The 20,991-nt window shown below is 32.7% G+C and overlaps 1 protein-coding gene across 8 annotated transcripts in view; it reads left to right on the top strand.

The window, feature by feature from the left end:
* Nucleotides 1–20,991, top strand: part of SSX2IP (SSX family member 2 interacting protein) — an 85,283-nt gene that overhangs the window by 23,711 nt on the left and 40,581 nt on the right. For 7 of the 8 annotated variants that reach the window (XM_074221784.1, XM_074221783.1, XM_074221787.1 and 4 more), the window contains exons 2-7: nucleotides 1,183–1,238; nucleotides 11,602–11,735; nucleotides 13,996–14,165; nucleotides 14,365–14,577; nucleotides 16,856–16,966; nucleotides 18,614–18,749. In XM_074221784.1, the coding sequence (XP_074077885.1) occupies nucleotides 11,693–11,735; nucleotides 13,996–14,165; nucleotides 14,365–14,577; nucleotides 16,856–16,966; nucleotides 18,614–18,749 (673 nt within the window). In that variant the 5' untranslated portion in view covers nucleotides 1,183–1,238; nucleotides 11,602–11,692. The remainder of the gene's footprint in view (nucleotides 1–1,182; nucleotides 1,239–11,601; nucleotides 11,736–13,995; nucleotides 14,166–14,364; nucleotides 14,578–16,855; nucleotides 16,967–18,613; nucleotides 18,750–20,991) is intronic. The other variant, XM_074221790.1, reaches the window with a different exon arrangement.

A 20,991-nucleotide genomic window follows, 5' to 3' on the forward strand; every position in this document is an offset into this window, starting at 1 on the left:
TTGCCTGAATTAGTATATAATTTGTATACAACTATCACAGCCTCTTAATATGAGTCTCACAGTATTTCTTCTGGAGCTTTATGATAAAATGATTTTGTGGCAATGTTAACTTTTTAAAGGAGAAAGGTTTTTTTGATCTGAATTGTATTAAATGAATCTTTAGAGAAAATAATAGAACTTTGACAAGATTTATCATTTCATGAATTAGCATATATGTATTTATCACATCCTTGCAAATAATTATTTTTATTGCATTAGTTAAAATGTATTTATATTTGTATACAGCCATCATGTCCTTGCAAATAAAATTATAACAAATGCCTAATTTAATATTAATTTCAGTGACACTGAAAGTTTTGGAATGAAATGATTTTGTAGCTATGTGAACTTTAAGTAAGTTTTTTTTTAAAGCTTGAGTTCTGTTGAAATGAATTTTGAGTTGAAGAATATAATAAAATCTTAAAAGGTTTATGTATATTCATACACATACATGTATACATACCCAATCATGCCATTGAAAATTATATTTAGCAAATGCCTATGGAATGTAATTAATTTTATATTTATATACATATGAACTTTTTAATGAGATTTTGTAGTTGAATTTTGTTATAAAGTGAATGAGCTTCCAAGGAGAATATAATAGAACTATTATAACAGGGATTGTTATTACATAAGTTAATATGTATATTTCCATCATACCTTCAAAAAGCAAATTACAAATGACAAATGACTAATATAATGTGATTAATATGGCAATTTTTCTTCTGAAGCTTCTAGGATAAAATGAATTTGTGGTGTTGGTATTAGGAACTTTTTTTAAAGCAGTTTTTTTATTTCAGTTTTTATTGAGTTGGCTAAGGATTTATCCAATATAACTATTTTCAGAAGTAAGAATTTGTCTTTTTGAATGAAATTTTAGATGAGTTAATATTTTGCTATCGTGATCTGTAATCCCTTTTTAGAGGGATTAGTTATAATTTTCATTTACTAAAACCTGCAGTGCAATAGAGTTTGTACCTTTTAACAAAAGATGTTTTTTGTACTGTTAGTATGTGAAACAAATGAGAAACCAAAATAAATTTTTGTCCTTTAAAGGGCAATTTGTAAAATGTAGTAAAGCATTTCAAATAGTATTGCTAAGAATGCTCTGCAATTTGATTTTTTTTCCCTCTTTAACAGGACTATAGTGGAGACATCATTTCTGAATTTATAGATATGGTAAAACAAGTTCACAGGTAAGAAAACTTTTAAAAGACAAGGTATCTTATTAATATTTGATTCATTGTTTTAAATATAAAATAAACCTCAGTTTATTGGCTTACTCTTTCTGGATATGGAAATGTTCACTTTCCTCCTTTGAGAGAAAGGGTTTTTTTTAAAAGTATTTTTTAATTTTGCCACTCCTGTCAGTCAAAATACTTTTGAGCACCATAGCCACCATATATAAATTTATCAATATTCTGTGTCATACAAATAGAAAAATATAAGTAAAAGTAAAGTAAGACAATATTTTTTAAAATTTAGTGAAGTGAAAACTTGTTCTCACAAAGGCACTTTTAATAATTTTTAGAGGGGAGTTAGGTGGTGCAGTGAATAGAGCACCAGCCCTGGAGTCAAGAGGATCTGAGTTCATATTTGACTGCAGGCACTTAATAATTACCTAGTTGTTTGGGCAAATCGTTTAACCCCATTGCCTTGCAAAAAAAAAAAAACTCAGCAAATTAATAATTTTTAGTAAGTTGTTAAATGATTGAGCCTTATTTTTGAAAATCTTGGTTTCACACTTTGGTTTTAAGTTATATTTATGTTTATTTTTATTTTTAATGTTTGTAACTGGAAAAGATAACTTTCTTCTACTGATTTGTGATGCTCATTCACTAAATATGAAAGTGTTTGAAATCTGAGTAAATTTCCTTTTTTTCCAGTGTTAAAATCAGTTGTACTTGCAAACTAATTGAAAGTTGTTGGATTTTTATATTTTTAACAAATGGATTTAACACTCCCCTTATCCTTCTTTGAAACAACTTATGTTTTGAAGATTAGATAATTTTTTTTCCTCTTAATGGTGTTTTCTTTTACTGATTACATGTAACAATAGTTTTCAATATTCATTTTTGTAAGATTTTGACCAAGTTTTTCTCCCAGCTATTTACCCTCCCCAAGACAGCAGAAAGTCTGAGAGAGGTTATAATGTACAGTTATGTTAAACATATTTCATATTAGTCATAGGGTGATAAAAAGAATCAGAACAAAAGGGGAAAAAATACAAGAAAGAAAAAATAACAGAAAAGGAAAATAGTATGCTTCAATCTGCATCCAGACTCCATAATTTGTTCTTTGGAGGTTTTTAATATTTCCCATAATGGAATTGTCTTGGTTCATTGTATTGCTAAGAAGAGTGAAGTCTGACAAAACTGATCATCTCATATTGTAGCTTTTAATGTGTATAATGTTTTCCTGGCTCTGCTCACTTCATTCAGTATGTCTTTTCAGACTTTTTCCTTTTCCTGTAAATCTTTCCAGATTTTTCTGAAATCAGTCTGTGCTCACGATTTCTTATAGTACTTCATTGATTAATATATCACAATTTGTTCAGCCGTTCCCCAATTGTTGGGCATGCCCTCAATTTCCAATTCTTTGCCACCACGAAAAGGGCTGCTATGAATAATTTTGTACGTGTTAGTCCTGTTCCCTTTTTTATGATCTCTTGGGGATACAGATTGAGCCAATGGTGTTGCTGAATCAAAGGGTGTGAACAGCTCTATAATCCTTTGGGTATAGTACTAAGTTGCTCTCCAGAATGGTTGGATTGGTTCACAACACCAACACCAACCAACACCACCTACAATGCATCAGTGTTCTAATTTTCTCAAATCTTCTCCAGCATTTATCATTTTTCTTTTCTGTCATATGAGCCAATCTTATCAGTGCTAGGTGGTACCTCGGAGTTGTTTTAATTTTCATTTCTCTAATCAATTGTGATTTAGAGCATTTTTCATCTGACTATAAATAACTTTACTTTCTTTATCTGAAAATTGTCTGTTCATATCCTTTGACTATACTCAGTTGGTAATTGACTTATATTGTTGTAAATTTGGCTTAGTTTTCTAGATATTTTAGAAATCATATCTTTATCAAAAACAGTGGCTATAAAATTCTTTCTCAGTTTCTGCTTTCCCTCTAATCTTGGTTGCATTGGTTTTGTTTGTTGCAAAACCTTTGTAATTTTATTTAATCAAAAGTATTCCTTTTGTATTTTGTAGTGTTCTCTATCTCTTATTTGACCATGAATGCTTCCCTTTTCCATTGAGCTGACAGATAAACTAGTCTTTGCTTTCCTAATTTGTTTATGGTATCACCCTCATAATTTCTATCCATAAACAATTGATATTTTTCTAATTGTTTACATTGTTGAAGTAACTTTTTGTGTAAAAAAATATTTTGTAAATACTATTCATATATTTCCCAGGTTTGTCTTGGCAAATAGACTCCCAAATGTTTTATATTGTCTACAATTATTTAGATAGGATTTCTTTTCATATATATATAGATATAGATATAGATATAGATATAGATATATATGATTTATGTGGATTTAATTTATGTCCTACACCTATATCCTGCTGAAGTTGTTAATTTGTTTGCTGTGGTTTTTAAGTTGATTCTCTAGGATTGTCTAACTATTTATACCATCTTATCTGTAAGGAGTGATAGTTGTTTTTTCATTGCCTTTTCCTGATTCCTTTAATTTCTTTTTATTCACATTGCTAAAACTAACCATTTTAGTACAATATTGAATAACAGGGGTGATACTGGGCATCCTAGAAACCCTGATCTTATGGGGAAGTCTTCTAGCTTATTATATATATGATTCTTGCTGATGGTTTTAGATAGATATATTTATCATTTTAAAGAATACTCCATTTTTCCTATGCTCCAAGCTGTGCTGTATTTTGCCAGAAAATTTCTGCATCTATTGATAATGAGATAATTTCTTTTAGTTTTGTTATTGATGTGTTCAATTATGCTGATAGTTTTCTTGATAATGAACCATTGCTACATTCCTGGCTTAAATCCCCATGGTCATTGTGTATTAGCCTCATGACAATTTGCTATAATTTCTTTGCTAATATTTTGTTAGAAATTTTTACATTAATATTCATTAGTGAAATTGGTCTATAATTTTCTTTGTTTTGGTGCTTCCTATTTTAGGTATCAGTACCATATTTGTATCATAAAAATAATTTGTTGTAAGACTCTGTCTATTTTTACAGATAGTTTATATAGTATTAGAATTAATTTTTCTTGAAATATTGGTAGAATTCATCTGTTCCTGGAGATTTTTTCCTTAGGGAGTTTATTGATGGCTTGTTCAGTTTTTTCCCTAAAATGGCGTCATTTAAGTATTTCATTTCTTCTTTTGTTAATCTGGTGCATTTACATTTTTGTAAATATCATCCATTTCACTTTAAGTTTATTGGCATACAGTTGGCAAAATAGCTCCTAAAGTTTTAATTTCCTCTTCATTGGTGGTGAATTCACCCTTTTCATTTTTGATAATGGAAGTTTGGTTTGCTTTTTTTAAAATCGTATTCAACAAAAGTTTTTCTTTTGTTTGCTTTTTTTGCATAAAACCAGCTGTTTTATTTATATTAGTTTAATAGATTTTACTTTCAATTTTATTATCCTCCTTAGATTTTCAGAATTTCTAATTTTATATTTAACTAGGAATTTTTAATTTTTCTTTTTAGCATTTTTAGTTTGCATGCCCAATTTATTGATCTCTTCTTTCTTCGTTTTATGTATGTAAGTATTTAGAGATTATAAAATTTCTCCTAGTAACTCCTTTAACTATATATCCTTTAAGTTTGGTATATTCTCATTATTGTCCTTCTTTTGGATGAAAGTACTGTTTCTATGACTTGTTGTCTGATGCACTCATTTTCTAGCATTATTTTTACTTTTCAGTTAATTTTTTTGTCTCATCTCCCCATGTCCCATTATTTTACATAACTTTCATTGATCTGAAAAGTATTCATTGACTATCTGCTTTTCTGCATTTGATTGTGAGGTTTTTATGCCCAATACATGGTCAGTTTTTGTGTGGATGTCATGTACCATTGAGAAAAAGGTATGTTTCTTTTTTAACCCTATTTAGTTTTTTTTCAGAAGTTTATTGTATCTAACTAAAAAAAATTCTCTTTACCTCCTTAACTTCTTTTTTTCCCCTTAACTTCTTTAATCTTTATTTTTTAGTTAGTTTTTTTTTGTTTTGAGGGGGAGGAGGTAGAGACCCCTTACTAATAGAATTTTGAACTTTATTACTTCCTATACCTCATTTAGCTTCTCCAAGAATTTGGTTGCTCTATCTTTTGGTGCATGTGTATTTAGCTTTGATAATTACTTTATTGTCTGGTACTTTTTAGTAAGATACAGTTTTCTTTCTTTTAACCCTTTTAATATTTGTTTTTGATTTTGCTTTTCTGAGATCAGGATTGCTATCCCTGCTTTTTAAAAAAAATTCAGCTGAAGTAAAACATTCTGTTTTCAGTCGTTTACCTGTATATTCTCTGCTTCAGATGTGTTTCTTGTAAACAACATTCTAGGATTCTGGTTTTTAATCCACCCTGATAATATATGAATGGGAGAATTCATCCCATTCACTTTAGCAGTTATGACTAACTCTATCCTATTTTCCAGACCCTGCTTATTATCTCTCCTTTTTCTTTTTCTTCCCCCTTTCCCCTCTTATTTCCATATAAAATAAATTTCTATTCCCCAACTGTGTATGTTTATTCCTTCTCTGAGCCCAATCTAAGAAGAGAATATTCAAAGAATGCTCACTCCCTCACTTTGCTTTTACTGTAATAGGTCTTTTTTTGCCTTTTTATGTGATTATAATTTGTCCTGTTCTGCCCTCCCTGTTTGCTCTTCTCCCAGTACAATCCCTTTTTTTCACCACTTGAATTTTTTTTATATCATATCAGAGTTATGCCCACACCTGAAAACTTGATCACTAATGCATTGTTGGTGGATTACCATTCTGGTAAGCAATTTGGATAATTAAACTGTGTATACCCTTTGTTCCAATATTACCACCACTACTAGGTCTGTAACCCAAAGAGATTCTAAAAAATGTATTAAAAAGATGTACAAAATTATTTATAGTAACTCTCTTTGTAGTAGCAAAGAATTGGAAATTGAGGGGATGCCCATCAATTGGGGAAAGGCTGAATAAATTGTGGTATATGAATGTAATGGAACACTTGTTCTATAAGAAGTCATGAGTGGGACAGACTTGAGAAAAATCTGGAAAGACTTAACATGCTGAGCAAAGTAAGCAGAATCAGGAAAACACTGTACACATTAACCAACAGCATTGTGTGATGATAAACTATGATGGACTTGACTCCTTGTGATGGAGGATGTCATCCATATCCAAGAAAAAGCTGGTATCTGAATACAAACCAAAGCATACTGTTTTCACTTTTTAAGACTTGTTTTTTTCCTTAACTTTTAATTTTCTTTTTAGTGTCTTTCACAATTTGACAAATATGGAGATGTGTTAAGCATGATTGTACATGTGTAACCTATATCAGATTTCTCCCTTTGCAGGGCGAAGAGAGGTAGAAAAATGTGGAACTCAAAACCTTAACAAAAAGTTGAATGTAGAAAACTATCTTTACATGGAATTGGAAAAAATATAATAAATTTAAAGAAAGAATTTAAAGAAAAAACTTATACCCACTCTGTCTATAATATAGTATTGCTATACTGACCTATTACAGATAAGTCTCAAGAGTTCAAATCTTCCTTTATAAGACTGAAAATAGTTTAATCTTGCCGAGTACCATTTATTCCCCCTCTTATTTATCTTTTCATGTTTCTCTTGAGTCTTATATTTGAAGATCAAATTTTCTGTTCATCTCTGTTTTTTCATCAGAAAAGTTGGAAATTTCCCTCTTTCATTGCATGTCCAACTTTTCCCTTTAAAGATTCTGCTCAATTTGCTGGGTAGTTAATTGTTTGTTGGTTGTAATCCAAGCTTCTCTGCCTTCTGGAATATCATATTCCAAGTTCTCCAGTCTTTTACTTAGGAAAATAACAACTGCTGACTATGGTTCCTTGATGGTTTGAATTTGTTTTTTTCTGGCTGCTTGCATGCAGTATTTATTTTTTCCTTGATTTAATAAATCTGGAGTGTTCATTTTGGTATCTCTTTCAGAAGGTGATTGGTGGAGTCTTATAATGACTTTTGCCTACTGGTTCTATGACATATCAGGAAAATATATACATTTCCTTGATAATTTCTTGAGAGATGTTCATTTTTTTGTTCTTGGTTTTCAAGTAGTCCAATAATTCTTAAATGATCTTTTTGAAGTCAGTATTTTTCTAATGAAGTATTTTACATTTTCTTCTTTTTTTAATTCTTTTGATTTTGTTTGACTGATTCTTGATGTCTCCGAGTCATTCGCTTCCACTAGCTGAATTTTAATTTTTAAGGAATTATTTCTTCACTTAGTTTTTGTATCTTTTCTGTTTGACCAATTCTGTTTTTTTCTTTTCTTTTCTTTTGATTTTTGCAAGACAGTGGAATTAAGTGACTTGCCCATGGTCACACAGCTAAGTAATTGCTAAGCATCTGAGGTCAGATTTGAACTCAGGTCCTTCTGACTCCAGGGCCAGTGCTCTTTCCACTGTGCAACCTAGTTACTCCAATTCTATTTTTTTAAGGAGATGTTTTCTTCAATCAAATTTTGTGTTTCCTTTTCCAAGCTGTTGACTCTTCCCCCCCCCCCAAATAATTCTCCTGCAATAATTCTCATTTCTTTTCTGACTTTTCTTCTGTCTCTCTTACTTGACTTTTAAAATACTTTTTGAGTTCTTACAAGAAGACTTTGGGCTTGAAATCAATTCATATTCCTCATTGAGGCTTCACTTGTAGGCATTTTGACTTTGTTGTCCTCTTTTGAGTTTGTATTTCGATGTTCCTTGACATCATAGTAGCTTTATATGATCAGGGCTCTTTTTTTGTTTTTTGCTCACTTTTTAAAGTTGAGTTCTGCTTGCTAGAACAGGATCTCTTTGGGTTACAGACCTAGTAGTGGTGATAATGTTGGAAAAAAGGGTATACACAGTTTGATTGTCCTTTGGAGTTCCAAATTGCTTACCAGATGGTTACATCGGTTCACAAATCCACCAACAATGCACTTAGTGATTGGGTTTTCAGGTGTGGGTATAACTCTATCCAAAGCTTCTTGTCATCAGGGGGTCTAGTCACTGATTGTGCATGTGCCTCAGCAGCTGAAGGCTTGCCCATTGCACCAATCCTTTTGGTTGGGCTGGGCTCCTGGGGCCTGAAGCCTGACCATTGGCTGCTGGGGGCCAGCCCGATAAGCTAGGGCCAAGGGGCCTCAGTTGGTGATTTCTGCCGTGGCTGGAGCCCTCTGTGGGCTTGCCCAGACACCCTCTGCACTGGTGCACTCCCTTTTGGGTCAAATGAGATGGACCTCCAAGTTATGTTAAACTGGGAATTGTTTCACTCCATCTTATTGAGATGTCTGTTGCTCCAGAATACATGCATGATTTAATATTGTTTGAGGGAAACTTGGGTAGAGTTTGGGCAACATTCTGGCTTTGCCTCTGCTGAGATAATTCTTTTTTTAAGTTTGTAATTTATGGGAGGGTTTTGTTTTTTTTCTCCCCTCAAATAAATGATACAGTTGTATAGTTTTCAGCTTCAAAAGCTTAGTTTCTAAGTGTTTTGCTCATAGAGTGATTTGATATAATCATTAACTAATGATCTCAGATTATTATATGCTTATGGTGAGTTTTGTAGTTAACGATAGTAGATATAAATTCATATTTTATATCTTGACAATTTTTTATTTTAGGAGCTAACTTGTCAGATTTGATTAGATTGTAATTTTTATATCTTAATGTGTTTGATAGGGCTCATAGAAACTGTTTGAATTGTTACCACTGGCATTTTCTTGATTGCATTTACCTTACTGTCTTCAGTTTATGGTTTCTTTTCAAGTTTTCTATTTCATGATGGTTTGTTTCTATGTAACTGGAAACATGAGTTGTGGTATTTCTCAGTATACTGAAAGTGAATGGACAAGTAAGGATTCCATCAGCCTCTTGGATTTGGAACTCTTATTCATTCCTCAGGACATTTATTGTTTGACATTTTATCTCAGTGTCAAACTGAAGAATAAATATTAGTAAACTTCATGATTTTTATTTTTAAAACTTTTAAAAGAAATTAAGTTTACTAATTTACTAGTTCCCATAGTAGTTCCTTTCTGACTTCCAGAAGAGCATCTTATATATTCCCTGGGGCATATACATACATATATACACACACACACACACACACACACACACACACACACACACACACATATATATAACTATACTTTGGAAACTTTTGGTCTTTGGGATTAAGAAAATGATCAAGGACCTGAAGATGTAAACATACATTTCTTTTCTTCTCATGTCATACTTTGTCCTGAAATCTAAGAAGAATATATTGAACTTTTTTGTTTGCTGAACATCCTTGTTTTGGAGTATCATCTGTTGAGTCCTGTTCTTTTGTTCTTGGAAGTCTCAGGCAAAAATGTACTGAATAGTTCTGCTACCTAACACCAGTATTCCAACTATCTTATCCTATTGGTTCATATTTAATACTGATTCTATAAAGTAAATTTAAATTTAGAACTAGGAAAATTGAGTTTTTTTAATCTTAAGATTATTATTTTCTCTTGCCACAAAGGTATTATTGAAGTAAAATGCTAAAGATTTTCTCATTTTACTTTTATATTTTGCTTACAAGGAGCAGGGAAGCACAATTATTTTGGCATGATGTTTGCATAGTGTTTTCCTTTTCCTGAATTGAAATAAAATTGGCTATCACTTGCCTTTCACTTTTGCCTAAAAGACAGATATAAAAGTAACTTGGATTCAGTAATAATTTAAAACTGTTAAAGAATAGGACTTAAAATGAAAACAACTCTGATTTTAATAGACTACTATTTTTGACTAGGACTATCTTCTCTTTATCTTGTCATTATTTCAGAGTTGAGTGTAGAAAATGGGGAGGGAGGTCAGCTTGTCTTAGATCTTCATGGCATTTGGAGCTCAATCTAGGAGGAATTTCAAGGCATTGGTTGACTAGTACTTCATTGCCATCCTTCTCATCAAACATGTTTTTTTTGTTACATACTAAGAAGTGATCTTGTTAAAAAAAATACATACCTGCCCTAGTGTCAGATTAACTGAAAAATTAAAATTTTGTTATTAATATTTTATATGTTCTCATTTTTATAAAGTGAGTAGAAAAATAGCATTTTGATAATAGGGAATTTTGTTTTTGCACTGCTGTAAAGAATACTTTTTTAAGGGATGTTAATATGTTTACACACACTTACATTATTACAAGTAGGGTCATCAGTTTGGCTCACTGTTTTGTATTAGTGTTGTAAATAAAATCATAGTTTAAATACTTAGAAAATTTGAAATTTCATAGCAAAGGGGAAGATTATTTTTGATTTAGTACACAGCATCAATAAAAACTCTTTTAGATTCTTAGACTCCTTAACTACCGTTCCAGAATAGTGTGGACTTCCTATGTAGAACAGATTTTCTGATCATTATTGTTTTTTAACCTCTGATGGACATGTATTTGAATCTAAGAAGAAATAAACATAAATTAAAATTCCATTTGTAGGTTGCATCATAGCCTTCAGAGTATGACCTTCCCCTGCATCAGGCATTCTCTAGGTGTTCTGATTTATCTCTGGACCCAGAGGCTCCAGAGGAGAAAATGAGGGCCCCCCCCCCGCCCCCGCTCAAATCCAATTATAGTCTAATTCAAGAATGAAAGACAAGGGGCGGCTAGGTGGCACAGTGGATAAAGCACTGGCCCTGGAGTCAGGAGTACCTGGGTTCAAATCCTGGTCTCAGACACTTAATAATTACCTAGCTGAGTGGCCTTGGGCAAGCCACTTAACCCCATTTGCCTTGCAAAAACCTAAAAAAAAAGAACGAAAGACAAACAATGCCAACGCTTTACTGAATGAAGGCATTTATCACAGATACCTGAGTGACAGTGTAACTTGCAAAATCTATAACCCCCCCCACCAGAAGGGGCACCTACTAGTGCAGGGATTGGGCTGTGCTTTTTAATCAAATAAGGATGATACTCCTAGCTGAGATGCACTGTTGAGCTTCACCATTATGTCTTATCTGAGCAGTGTCTCTGGTTGACAGATGAGGCAGATGTCCAGGGCCATGCTTCTTGTGTCTGCAGCCTCAGCGACCTGTCTGCCTGCAATTCAGCCCCTTCCAGCCCCACCAGAGGAGAATTCCACAGTTTGTCATTTATGTCTATTCTTGTTTTAAATAGTTGATGTTTCCCCTATTTTTTTGAGACTATATTGGTTCTATTGGATATCCACTTTCATCAGTTTTATGGGAGATGCAACTGATAGCCAGTTTATTTGAATTCATTTGAATTTTTTTTAACAAGATCATTTCTCTATATGTAATATCTTATGACTATTACTATTGTTGATCCATATGTTCTGTTTTTAGATGATGCCTACATAAAACATTTTCATAGCAATTGAACTGAATGCATTATTGCTGAGCCCATCACTCAGGTATCCTAGCTGTTGTGGTTGCTATGGGAGATTGGAAGACTATTACAGTGCCAATTCCATCATCAGGTAATTAGTTTTAAAAAAAGTAAAGTGTAGTATCTTGAATGAACTTAAATTCTTATCTGGCTAAAGAGATAGCTGACCAAGAGATGAATGTGACATAGTTTTAGACATGCCTAATACTAGAATCAGTTTTGCTAAACAATGCATTGTTCCAAGTTTTTTTTTCTGTTTTTTTTTTTGTTGTAATTCATTGGAGGACAAGGAAGAGATGAAGGGAAAAAATACATACTTTTAAGATATATAGTAAAATTACATTTTAAAAAATCATTTTGTACAACCTCAACTTGGCCCCCATTGCAGCCAAGTAGCATTTTTATTCCTCCCTCATTACTTGGCTCATTCTTCACAGAAACTATTCCAGAGCTTCCCTTCCTATATAATCCCTCCTATACCTATCTTTCCCCTCTTCCTCTCCCTCAGCTGAGGCCCTTACCCTTCACTGAAATAATTGAAGCCATTTAATAATCATCATCTTCTTTTCCAACATCTTCAATTCAGAACCCTTGGACATCATTTCTGCCTTCTCCTTTCCCCATTCTCTTTGCCCAAACCAAAATCTCTACATGTCCACTTGGGGCAAGAACTATCCTGCCTTCTTTGTATCCCCAGTGTGTAGCCTAGGACTCCACACAGAGGAGGTCCTTATTAAATGCTTATTGACTGACTACTTCTTTAGAGCTTTGATTTCACTAAGATTAGTACTCCCCCTTTCATGTTTGTCCATCTGGTATAGCTCTCATCTATTCCTTCCTGTAACTCCTTCTGTGTCCTTGAGGATTTTATCTAGAGCTCTTAAAAGTGCATCAATACCAGTGGATCACATGGGTTGTCAAATGCTTATCCCTTTCTCTCATTATATGACCAGTCCTTTTTTCCCCCCAATCCTAAATTATAACAGCTAAGATTCATATATTTTTTTTATCTCCATATTTATGTACGTACACACATTATGGGTGTGAGGTAGGTACAATAAACATCATCTCCATTTTTACAGATGGGGAATCTGAGGCTTAAAAGTGACTTGGTGATAGTCACACAGAATGTGTTAGATGGGACTTGGATTTCTTGTTTAATCTAAGTCCAGGACTCTGTTTTACACTCTGTGCTATGAATTAATCTAATTGTCATTTCAAGTAAAATTTAGAGGGTGTTCTATATTACAGTAAAAAGGTAGAGTTTGAGATTAATGACTAATTTTGGACATAAAGATATTTTTGAAATTTTCTGCCTTCTAAATACTCAGTGACTATATATCACAGTTTACTACATATATTACCTCTTGCTACTTCTGTTAAATTAACAATTCTTTAAATGCAGCATTCCATTCCCTAAAATGCTCTCTTCCATCATTTCTGCCTTTTAATTTTCTTTTAGGCCCAATTCAGACCCTACCTTTGACAGATCTTTCCCTATCCTCCCAGCCTCTAGGGCCTATTTTGTATGTATCTTGTATACATTTACCCATTGGATCAAGGCTGTCCAAAATGTGGCCCGCCTGTGGGTTTACTAAATCCTTTAATAAACAAAGCCAAGCTACTGCACAGCTCTCACTAAAATGGCAAATCAAAATGTATTGTTTATTGTTTCAATAAAAACTTTTTAAAAGTAAGATTGGACAGCCCTGCTTTAGATTATCAGCTCCCTGAGGGCAGGGACTCACACATACTTGATCAATAAATGTGTTGACTATCTGACAATTTTTATAAATTGTGTGTGATGTGAATTGAGTAGATTTTTGTCATTCATTAGACCCAAATTAAAGGAAAAGATGTGGTAAGGTTTTGTTGTTTGTCATTTGTTCTTGAAGAAGACCATGACATTAGGAATGTGATGCCATGACATGCAGTTGAATTGGATTTAAGCGTGAGTGGGGTTGAGTTGGGCATAGTCACCAGTCTCACTTTCTCCTCTGGGAGCCATCTGAGTCTTATGGCCATATATGGATCAGGACTACTGAAGATGACTCTGGATGCAGGAGACCATAGTGATGCAGACTATAGAATGAATCTCTATGGTATAGGAAGGTAATTTGTTAATAAAATTTACTTTATTACTCTAATGTAATGGTGGTTGTGATAGAAGGAGAGAGAATGATTTAAAAGCTATACACATTTGGCCATTCATGAAAATTAACATAATGATAATTTTTTAAAAACTCAAAACTATTATTTGAAAATACTCTTTAAAATCCATATAACTTTGAGTGCTTTTTTACTGACTATTCTAAATAATTTATATTAAGTATATTTTTCTTGACTTTCAGAAAGCAAAAATATTTCTCGGTTTACCTCAGAAACCAATATGTCTCCTTCAAGTTTATACTCACAACGAGTTCTGTGTCCTTCACTACCTTTGGCAAAGAGTGTGCACAATTTTTTCAGGGCTTTCTGCACAGAAGAGAATGTTGACCAGAGTATATCTTATCTTGATCAGGTAATTTTAAAAATAAAGTGATGGTAGAAATCAGTTTATTCAACCACAGTATCTAATATCTCTGAAAACAAATTTTATAGCAAGAACCAAGTATGTTATGCTGCTTTAAGTGTTTTGGGGTTAGTTTTGAAAGTCATTATCTATGTCTTAAGTTTGTTCAACAAATGCTTTTAGAAAAAAAATATTTTTCTCCTACCAGGAGCTGACTACTTTAGGTTTTCCTTCATTATATGAAGAGTCCAAAGGTAAAGAGGTTAAAAGAGACTTAAATATAGTTGCAGTTTTAAATTGTATCCATGAACTACTTGTACTTCATCGAAAGAACCTCCTAGCTCAGGAAAATGTGGAAACACAGAATATGAAACTGGGAAGTGATATGGACCATCTGCAGAACTGCTATTCCAAGCTGAAGGTAGAAATTATATTCAATCTGCATTCAAATTGTTATATAAATTAATGCTAGATATTTTCAATTGTTTTATTTGCCTGACATGTTAAGTAAATTTTATTGATAATTATCTTACTATTGTTGTTTGTGTATTAATGCAGGAAGGCAGTAATTTCTACATCTTAATATTTATAATGAAGATGTTTCCTTTATGAACCATTTTTGTGACCATCTGGATATAGCAGAAACAGTTAAAGAATAATAATGATGAAATTTTTGATTTTAAGGAACTTGTTTCCTAATAGAGCAGTTGACACTAATAAAAACAGTCCTTTTAAGAAGTTAGAACCAAAACCCTGAGATATCAGTATTCTTATTTAAAGGACATTTGTACCAAAGAAAGCCAGTGTTCAATGTAATAATGGGCCAGTAGTTAAAGTAATCATAGATAATCACCTATTTCTTTTAGAAGTCTCCTAGACATTCGAAAGATAAGATTATGATAAAGTGTTAGAGTAGCTTTACTTGTTTCTTTTTGTAACAGGTGAATATTTTTTTTCCTGGGTCATTGATCTGTGCTATCACAATAACAATTTGCTTAAAAATTGCTGAAAAAAAGATCTTTTGAATTAGTTGTATAGAGGCTGTCTCTTAAAAATCGCTCATCATTCTACTTTATTACAGAAAAAAATCTTTAGAATTAGTTGTATAGTGGCTGTCATGTATTTCTTTTATTATATAATATAATGAGAATCACAATATTTAGTCTGAATCTTAATACAGTCTTATGATCATCTTCTTTTTAAAGACTCCTGAACACCTCTTTTCTTTCTTTGATTCTTTTCTCCCTCTCTTTATCTCTCCCTCCCACCCCCCCACCCCCCCAAAAAAAAACCTTCCTTATATCTCTCTGGGGCTGTTTGCCTGCTTTTCTTGAACACAAAACAATTAACTTTTTTTTATACTCCTTGGCAGGAAAATGGTATACTATGTATATTGAGGTGGTGACTGACCTTTGAACATCAGAGAGACTGCTTCTTGCTTAGCTTCTAATACCTGCTGCCTGCCTGGTCTTTTATAGTCTAATAGTAATAGTGTCAGTTGCTTTTTTAGACCATTTTCTCTTGAGTTCAACTCAGTCACAGTAATATTTTTCTTTTTGTGTTACTTAGTTTTAAGAATATTTCCTCATTCTATAACATCCTAGAGACCAGTTGGGATATTTAGCTCAATGTATTAAGCTAATTGGACTGAAAAGTTCATAGTTTTAAAAGTACCAAAGAACCTTGATCAGTCAGCAACTATTTCCCCACTGGACTGCCAGAATGGGAAGTCTGGAGATATTTAGAAGTTTTCTAAAAGGTCAATTCAGAATCATCTGGTTCTGTGGTGCTAGAGGATATATGATAGTTAATTATCTAAGGAACTTCACAGAATGGAAATTTATGTGGAAGACCACAGAACTACAAAATAGATCCCTGAGTTCTCCTCCAGCTTTGTTTTCCAGCTTTGAAATTAGACAGTAGCTGCTATGAACTCAACTAAAATGCTTTCCTCTTGGACCCAGAACATAAAGGGGAAGCAGTAGTCTAATAGTTGCATTTCAAAGGATTTTCATCAAGTGGGTACTTAAGATGTGACTTTAAAGTACATTTTTAAAAACCCTATGAACACCAAAACTTCTGTACCCAATGCATGTTGTTCCCTCAAAGGTGGGCACTTTGGGTTGTGCTTTATTTTATTTTAGTCATGTTCTTGTGTAAAACATTTTTGTAATTTCTATTTAGGAAATTGCTTTTAGAGTTAATAATCTGTGTAAGAAAATGAGCTAAATTGCTTTATAGTCACACCTAATTTTGATTAAAAAACGTATCAACTGTCTTCAACAAATTTGACTTTTACTCATTTTTGCCTGTTTCCCAAACCAAATTGAACCTGAAGGAATAAAGATTTTATCTCATTTAAGAATGTTCAAAGACTGGGCATTATCTTTGAAGCCTATTCCAGGAGTTGGAAAAAAACATTTTGAGTAATGGTATCATTATTAAACTGTTGTCACCTTTGGAAGTGCTTCATTTGCAAAGGAAGACACTCCTTTGACTGTATGCAGTCTGCTGTTTAATTCTAGTTGTCTTCCTCATTTTTTGGCTTGTCTTCATTTTAAAGAGAAACTGAAAATAGACTGCATCTTCTATTTAGATAGCAAAAAATGTCGATGTATCTATAACTTAGATGCTTTATATTAAATTAGGTTTGAATTCTATGTGAATTTTACTTAAGGCTTTGAATATGGATGTTTTAGGAACAACTAGAAACATCTAGGAGGGAAATGATTGGGCTTCAGGAGAGAGACAGACAGCTGCAAGGCAAGAACAGGAACTTGCACCAGTTACTTAAAAATGAGAAGGATGAGGTGAGTCATAGCTATTATTGATCAAGTCTTTAGTGAAATTTTTTTTTCTAGTAGTGTAAGGTATATGGATTTTGTTTCTATTCTTTCCTAAAAGTAAAAAAGAACAAAATCTCATAGTCTCTCTTTGCCAGTTGGTGTGCCATGTTTCAGTTTACTCAATAAAGGTTCAATTCCAGATTGACCATCCTATTTATCCTAGCTAAGTGATTGCCCTCTCCTAGCTAACTGCTTTTTTGGCTTATTTTCACTTCCTCTGAGAGTTCAGTCTCAAATGTCTAATATCCACCAGAGATTTCCAACTCTCCTGCCCCATAGTCCTTTTCACCTAATGATTGCCTCAACAGTGCCATGTAGTAGTAGTAGTAGTAATTTATCAGATTTTAAGCGTTAGTACAAAAAATTACTGAATATCCTAAATGTCATTTTTGTCTCCAGGCATGTTTTAGTTCTAGCTTTGTATCTCTAAAGCTGATGACTTGAAACTTAAGTTTATAGAATTGGTTATTAGAGTTTAGAATTTTTATTTATGCATAAGAAAGCTAAAATAACCCTGCAACATAACCCTTGATATATTATAATTCAGAAATCCAGAATGCCTGTTTGTCTTCAATAATAGTACAAGATGAATTAAGTATAGTTAATTACTAGTTTGAAAGAATGTTTTAAAACATTTTTTGGAATAGTTTTATCTCAATAGCTGTATATCTAGTAATTGGGTGGTAATTTAACTGAAAATCATGTAATACTTGGAATTAGACAATTTTGTTGCATTTTGGCTTGAGGATAGTAGCAATCCAAATGATATTCTTATTTTGAGAGTGATTAGAGATAGAATATCATCTGTAGTCATAGGAGTCCTCTTCTTGACATATACTATACTAAAACTGATATGGACACAAGAGTTCTGGATTTTTTACCCCATATAGGCACTGGATTTATATTATAATTTGTGAGTTGTTCTTTAGAACTGGGGGAAAAGGTTGAGCTATTAATTGTGGAAAAGTCTTATTGAAAATAGGAAAACTGTGGCCTATAGGTGTGTGTGGGCAGGGGGTTGTGTAGCTAGAAGAACTTTATTCTGAGTTGAATAATTAAAACTATCTAGCACTTCTTCAACATTGAATAAATTAAAAAACTTTAAGGATTGTGATTCATCCAGGTTGTAAATGCAAGTTTATTAGTGGTTTGGTGAGTTCCTCTGGACAATGAATCTCTTCACCTAATGGCTCACCAGGCCAGGGATGAGCTCTTTGAACTTAGCCAGGCTGTTCCTTGGACAGTAGACACAAAGCCTGTTTGCATCTTTGTTTGAAGTCTTCATTACAATTATATGAATCACCTTTGAGATTCAGGCAGTCACCTGCTTGCCTTAATGAGACAGAATTTCATTTGATAGAAGAAAGTTAGGCTTACAACTAGTACAGTGTTTTGCACACAGTAGGTATCTGAATTATTTCTTGAATTGATGTAAGATTAATTTTTTTAATTAAGATTTGACCTCTTTCCAATTAATAGAGATTGGTGAGATAGTCCTCATCCAAAATACCCAAGGGAAAAAAGTCTTTACTTTCACTTTTGAAGTTATTAATACAAATGCATACATTGTTTAAAGGAACATCTATTTAAAAGCAAATGCCTTTTTTTAAGGTACAAAAATTACAGAATATCATTGCGAGTCGGGCAACTCAGTATAATCATGATATGAAGAGAAAAGAGCGTGAATATAACAAGCTAAAGGAACGTCTTCATCAACTTGTTATGAATAAAAAGGATAAAAAAACAGGTAAACATCTGACAAATAAGTGGTAAAGAGATAAAGAAGTTGTGATTAATGGGGGGATGTTTTGATTTGAGAAATCAAATATAAGGGACTATGCACATTAGAGTGTTGTGTTTTCCTGTTTTATATGTATATTCATGGTTTTAGGTGAAGAAAATCCATAAAGCAACCAGGGTATTGATTTATGGAAATGGAAAATTTCCTGCTTTGCCTTCGAGCAGCTCATAGTTGTTTATTTTTCTAACATTGAAGAGGAAGTATAGAAACATTAAACCTTAAACATAGTATAATATAAAACAGTCTGCTCTGAATTCATTTGGGTCAAGACCATTCCAAAGCATATTAGACAAGAAACCTTTATTTTCCTATTGTTCCATGGTCTTTAGAGTGAGTTAGAACGGGGTTGAGAGTAAATTACAGATTTGATAATGGGAAGTATTTTAAGGTAAATTCCATAAACACTAAGTGCTTACTTATGTGCCTTTCATTGGGATAGGTACTGGGGGAAATAGATAAGTGAAATATTTGTCATGTGCCTCAGGGACCTTATAATTTAATAGAGGGAAAAATATAATTTAAAGGGCTACATATTGAAATTTTAAAAGGAATAAAGGAAGAAATCAGACCAAATTGTTTTGTCTGAACAATTTCTCTTGCTTTTTTTTGTTGTTGTTGTTGTTTTTAATTTGTTTAGAAAGCATCTGAAAGCTCTTGTGTACGGCAGTATTGCAACCTTTTTTTATGATGTGGTTTTTCAAAAAGAATTTTCAATTAATAAAGATTCATTTTCACTTCCTCCCCCTTCTGCCCCCATCCCTGTTAAAGAACAAAAAAGAAAACGAAAACCCTTATAATGACTATACATACCTATTCAGACTAAGCAAATTTCTTATTGATCATGTTAAAAAATGTGTGATTTCCTTCAATGAGTCGTCCATCACCTGGTCATGTGATTCATCTGTAGTGATTTGGTATAGTGGTTTGTTATTGCACAGATCAGATTGTCTAAATTCTTTCAAAGTTGATTTTCTAATGTTGCAGTTGTATAAATTGTGTCCCTGCTGTTGCTGCTTACACCATTATACATCAGTTTATATACATGTTTCCAATTTATTCTGAAGCTGTCCATTATTTCATCATTTGTTATGGCACAAATAATAAGTTATTTGTTTTGTCATTCCCCAATAGATAGAATTACTGTTTTTAGTTTTTTTGCCATTACAAAAAAGAGATAATATAAATATTTTTATTTAAATGAATCTCTCCCTTTTGTCTTTGATCTGTTTGTTGTATAGCTGGTCAAACTATGTACAGTTTAATGACTTTTCAGATACCTTTACCAATTGTTTTCAAGAATAGTCATGTACTATTAGTATTCTTGTTTTCCCACAGCCACTCCAATATATCATTTTTTCATTTTTCTCATCTTTGCCAATCTGATAGGTGTTGATGTAGAACCATTGCCTTAATTTGCATTTCTCTAATTAGGGATTTTGAGCATTTTTAAATGGTCTTTGTGTTCTTTCACCCCACTACATATTCTTTGATTTACTCCAGGCAAATGACATAAATTTGAATCAGCCCCTTATATTTTGGCTGTGATAATCTTTATCAAAGTAGTTTTCTCCATTACTTTTTTTCCTTTTAGTTTTAATTGCCTTGGTTTTGTTTATGCAAAAAGTAATATCTATAACAGCACTTGAAGTTTTGTAAAGTGTTTACAAATAATATCTCATTTTATCATCTACACAATATTTTTAGATAGGTGCTGTGATTATTTTTGTTTGAGATAAGGAATTTTGTGTAATCACAGTTGTGCCTTTTATGTTTGATCCTATCCCTCATTTGACCATGGACTCTTCCCTTATCTACATATCAGAAAGATAATTTCTTTCTTGTTCGCTTCTGCTTTGCTGTTGAAGTCACTTTTTATGTCTTAAGTCATGTCTCTGTTTGGAATTTATCTTCATCTATGATAGGAGATGTTCATCTACATCTGATATCTGCCACATTGCTCTCCAGGTTCTATAGCATTTATTACCAAATAGTACATTTGGAGGTTTGTTGAACACGATGCTCCTGTGGTTCATTTGCTCTATTGTGTGAAACTAATCCACATACCGCCTGCTTCTGTTTTTTAACTAGTCCCCAATTGTTTTAATGATTACTGCTTTAGAGTATCATTTATAATGTAGATCTGGTACAGGTAGGTACTGCTAGATCCTGTTGTTTCATAATTTCCCTT

Source organism: Macrotis lagotis, chromosome 2, assembly GCF_037893015.1.
Source record: "Macrotis lagotis isolate mMagLag1 chromosome 2, bilby.v1.9.chrom.fasta, whole genome shotgun sequence".
NCBI classification, from domain to species: Eukaryota; Metazoa; Chordata; class Mammalia; order Peramelemorphia; family Peramelidae; genus Macrotis; species Macrotis lagotis.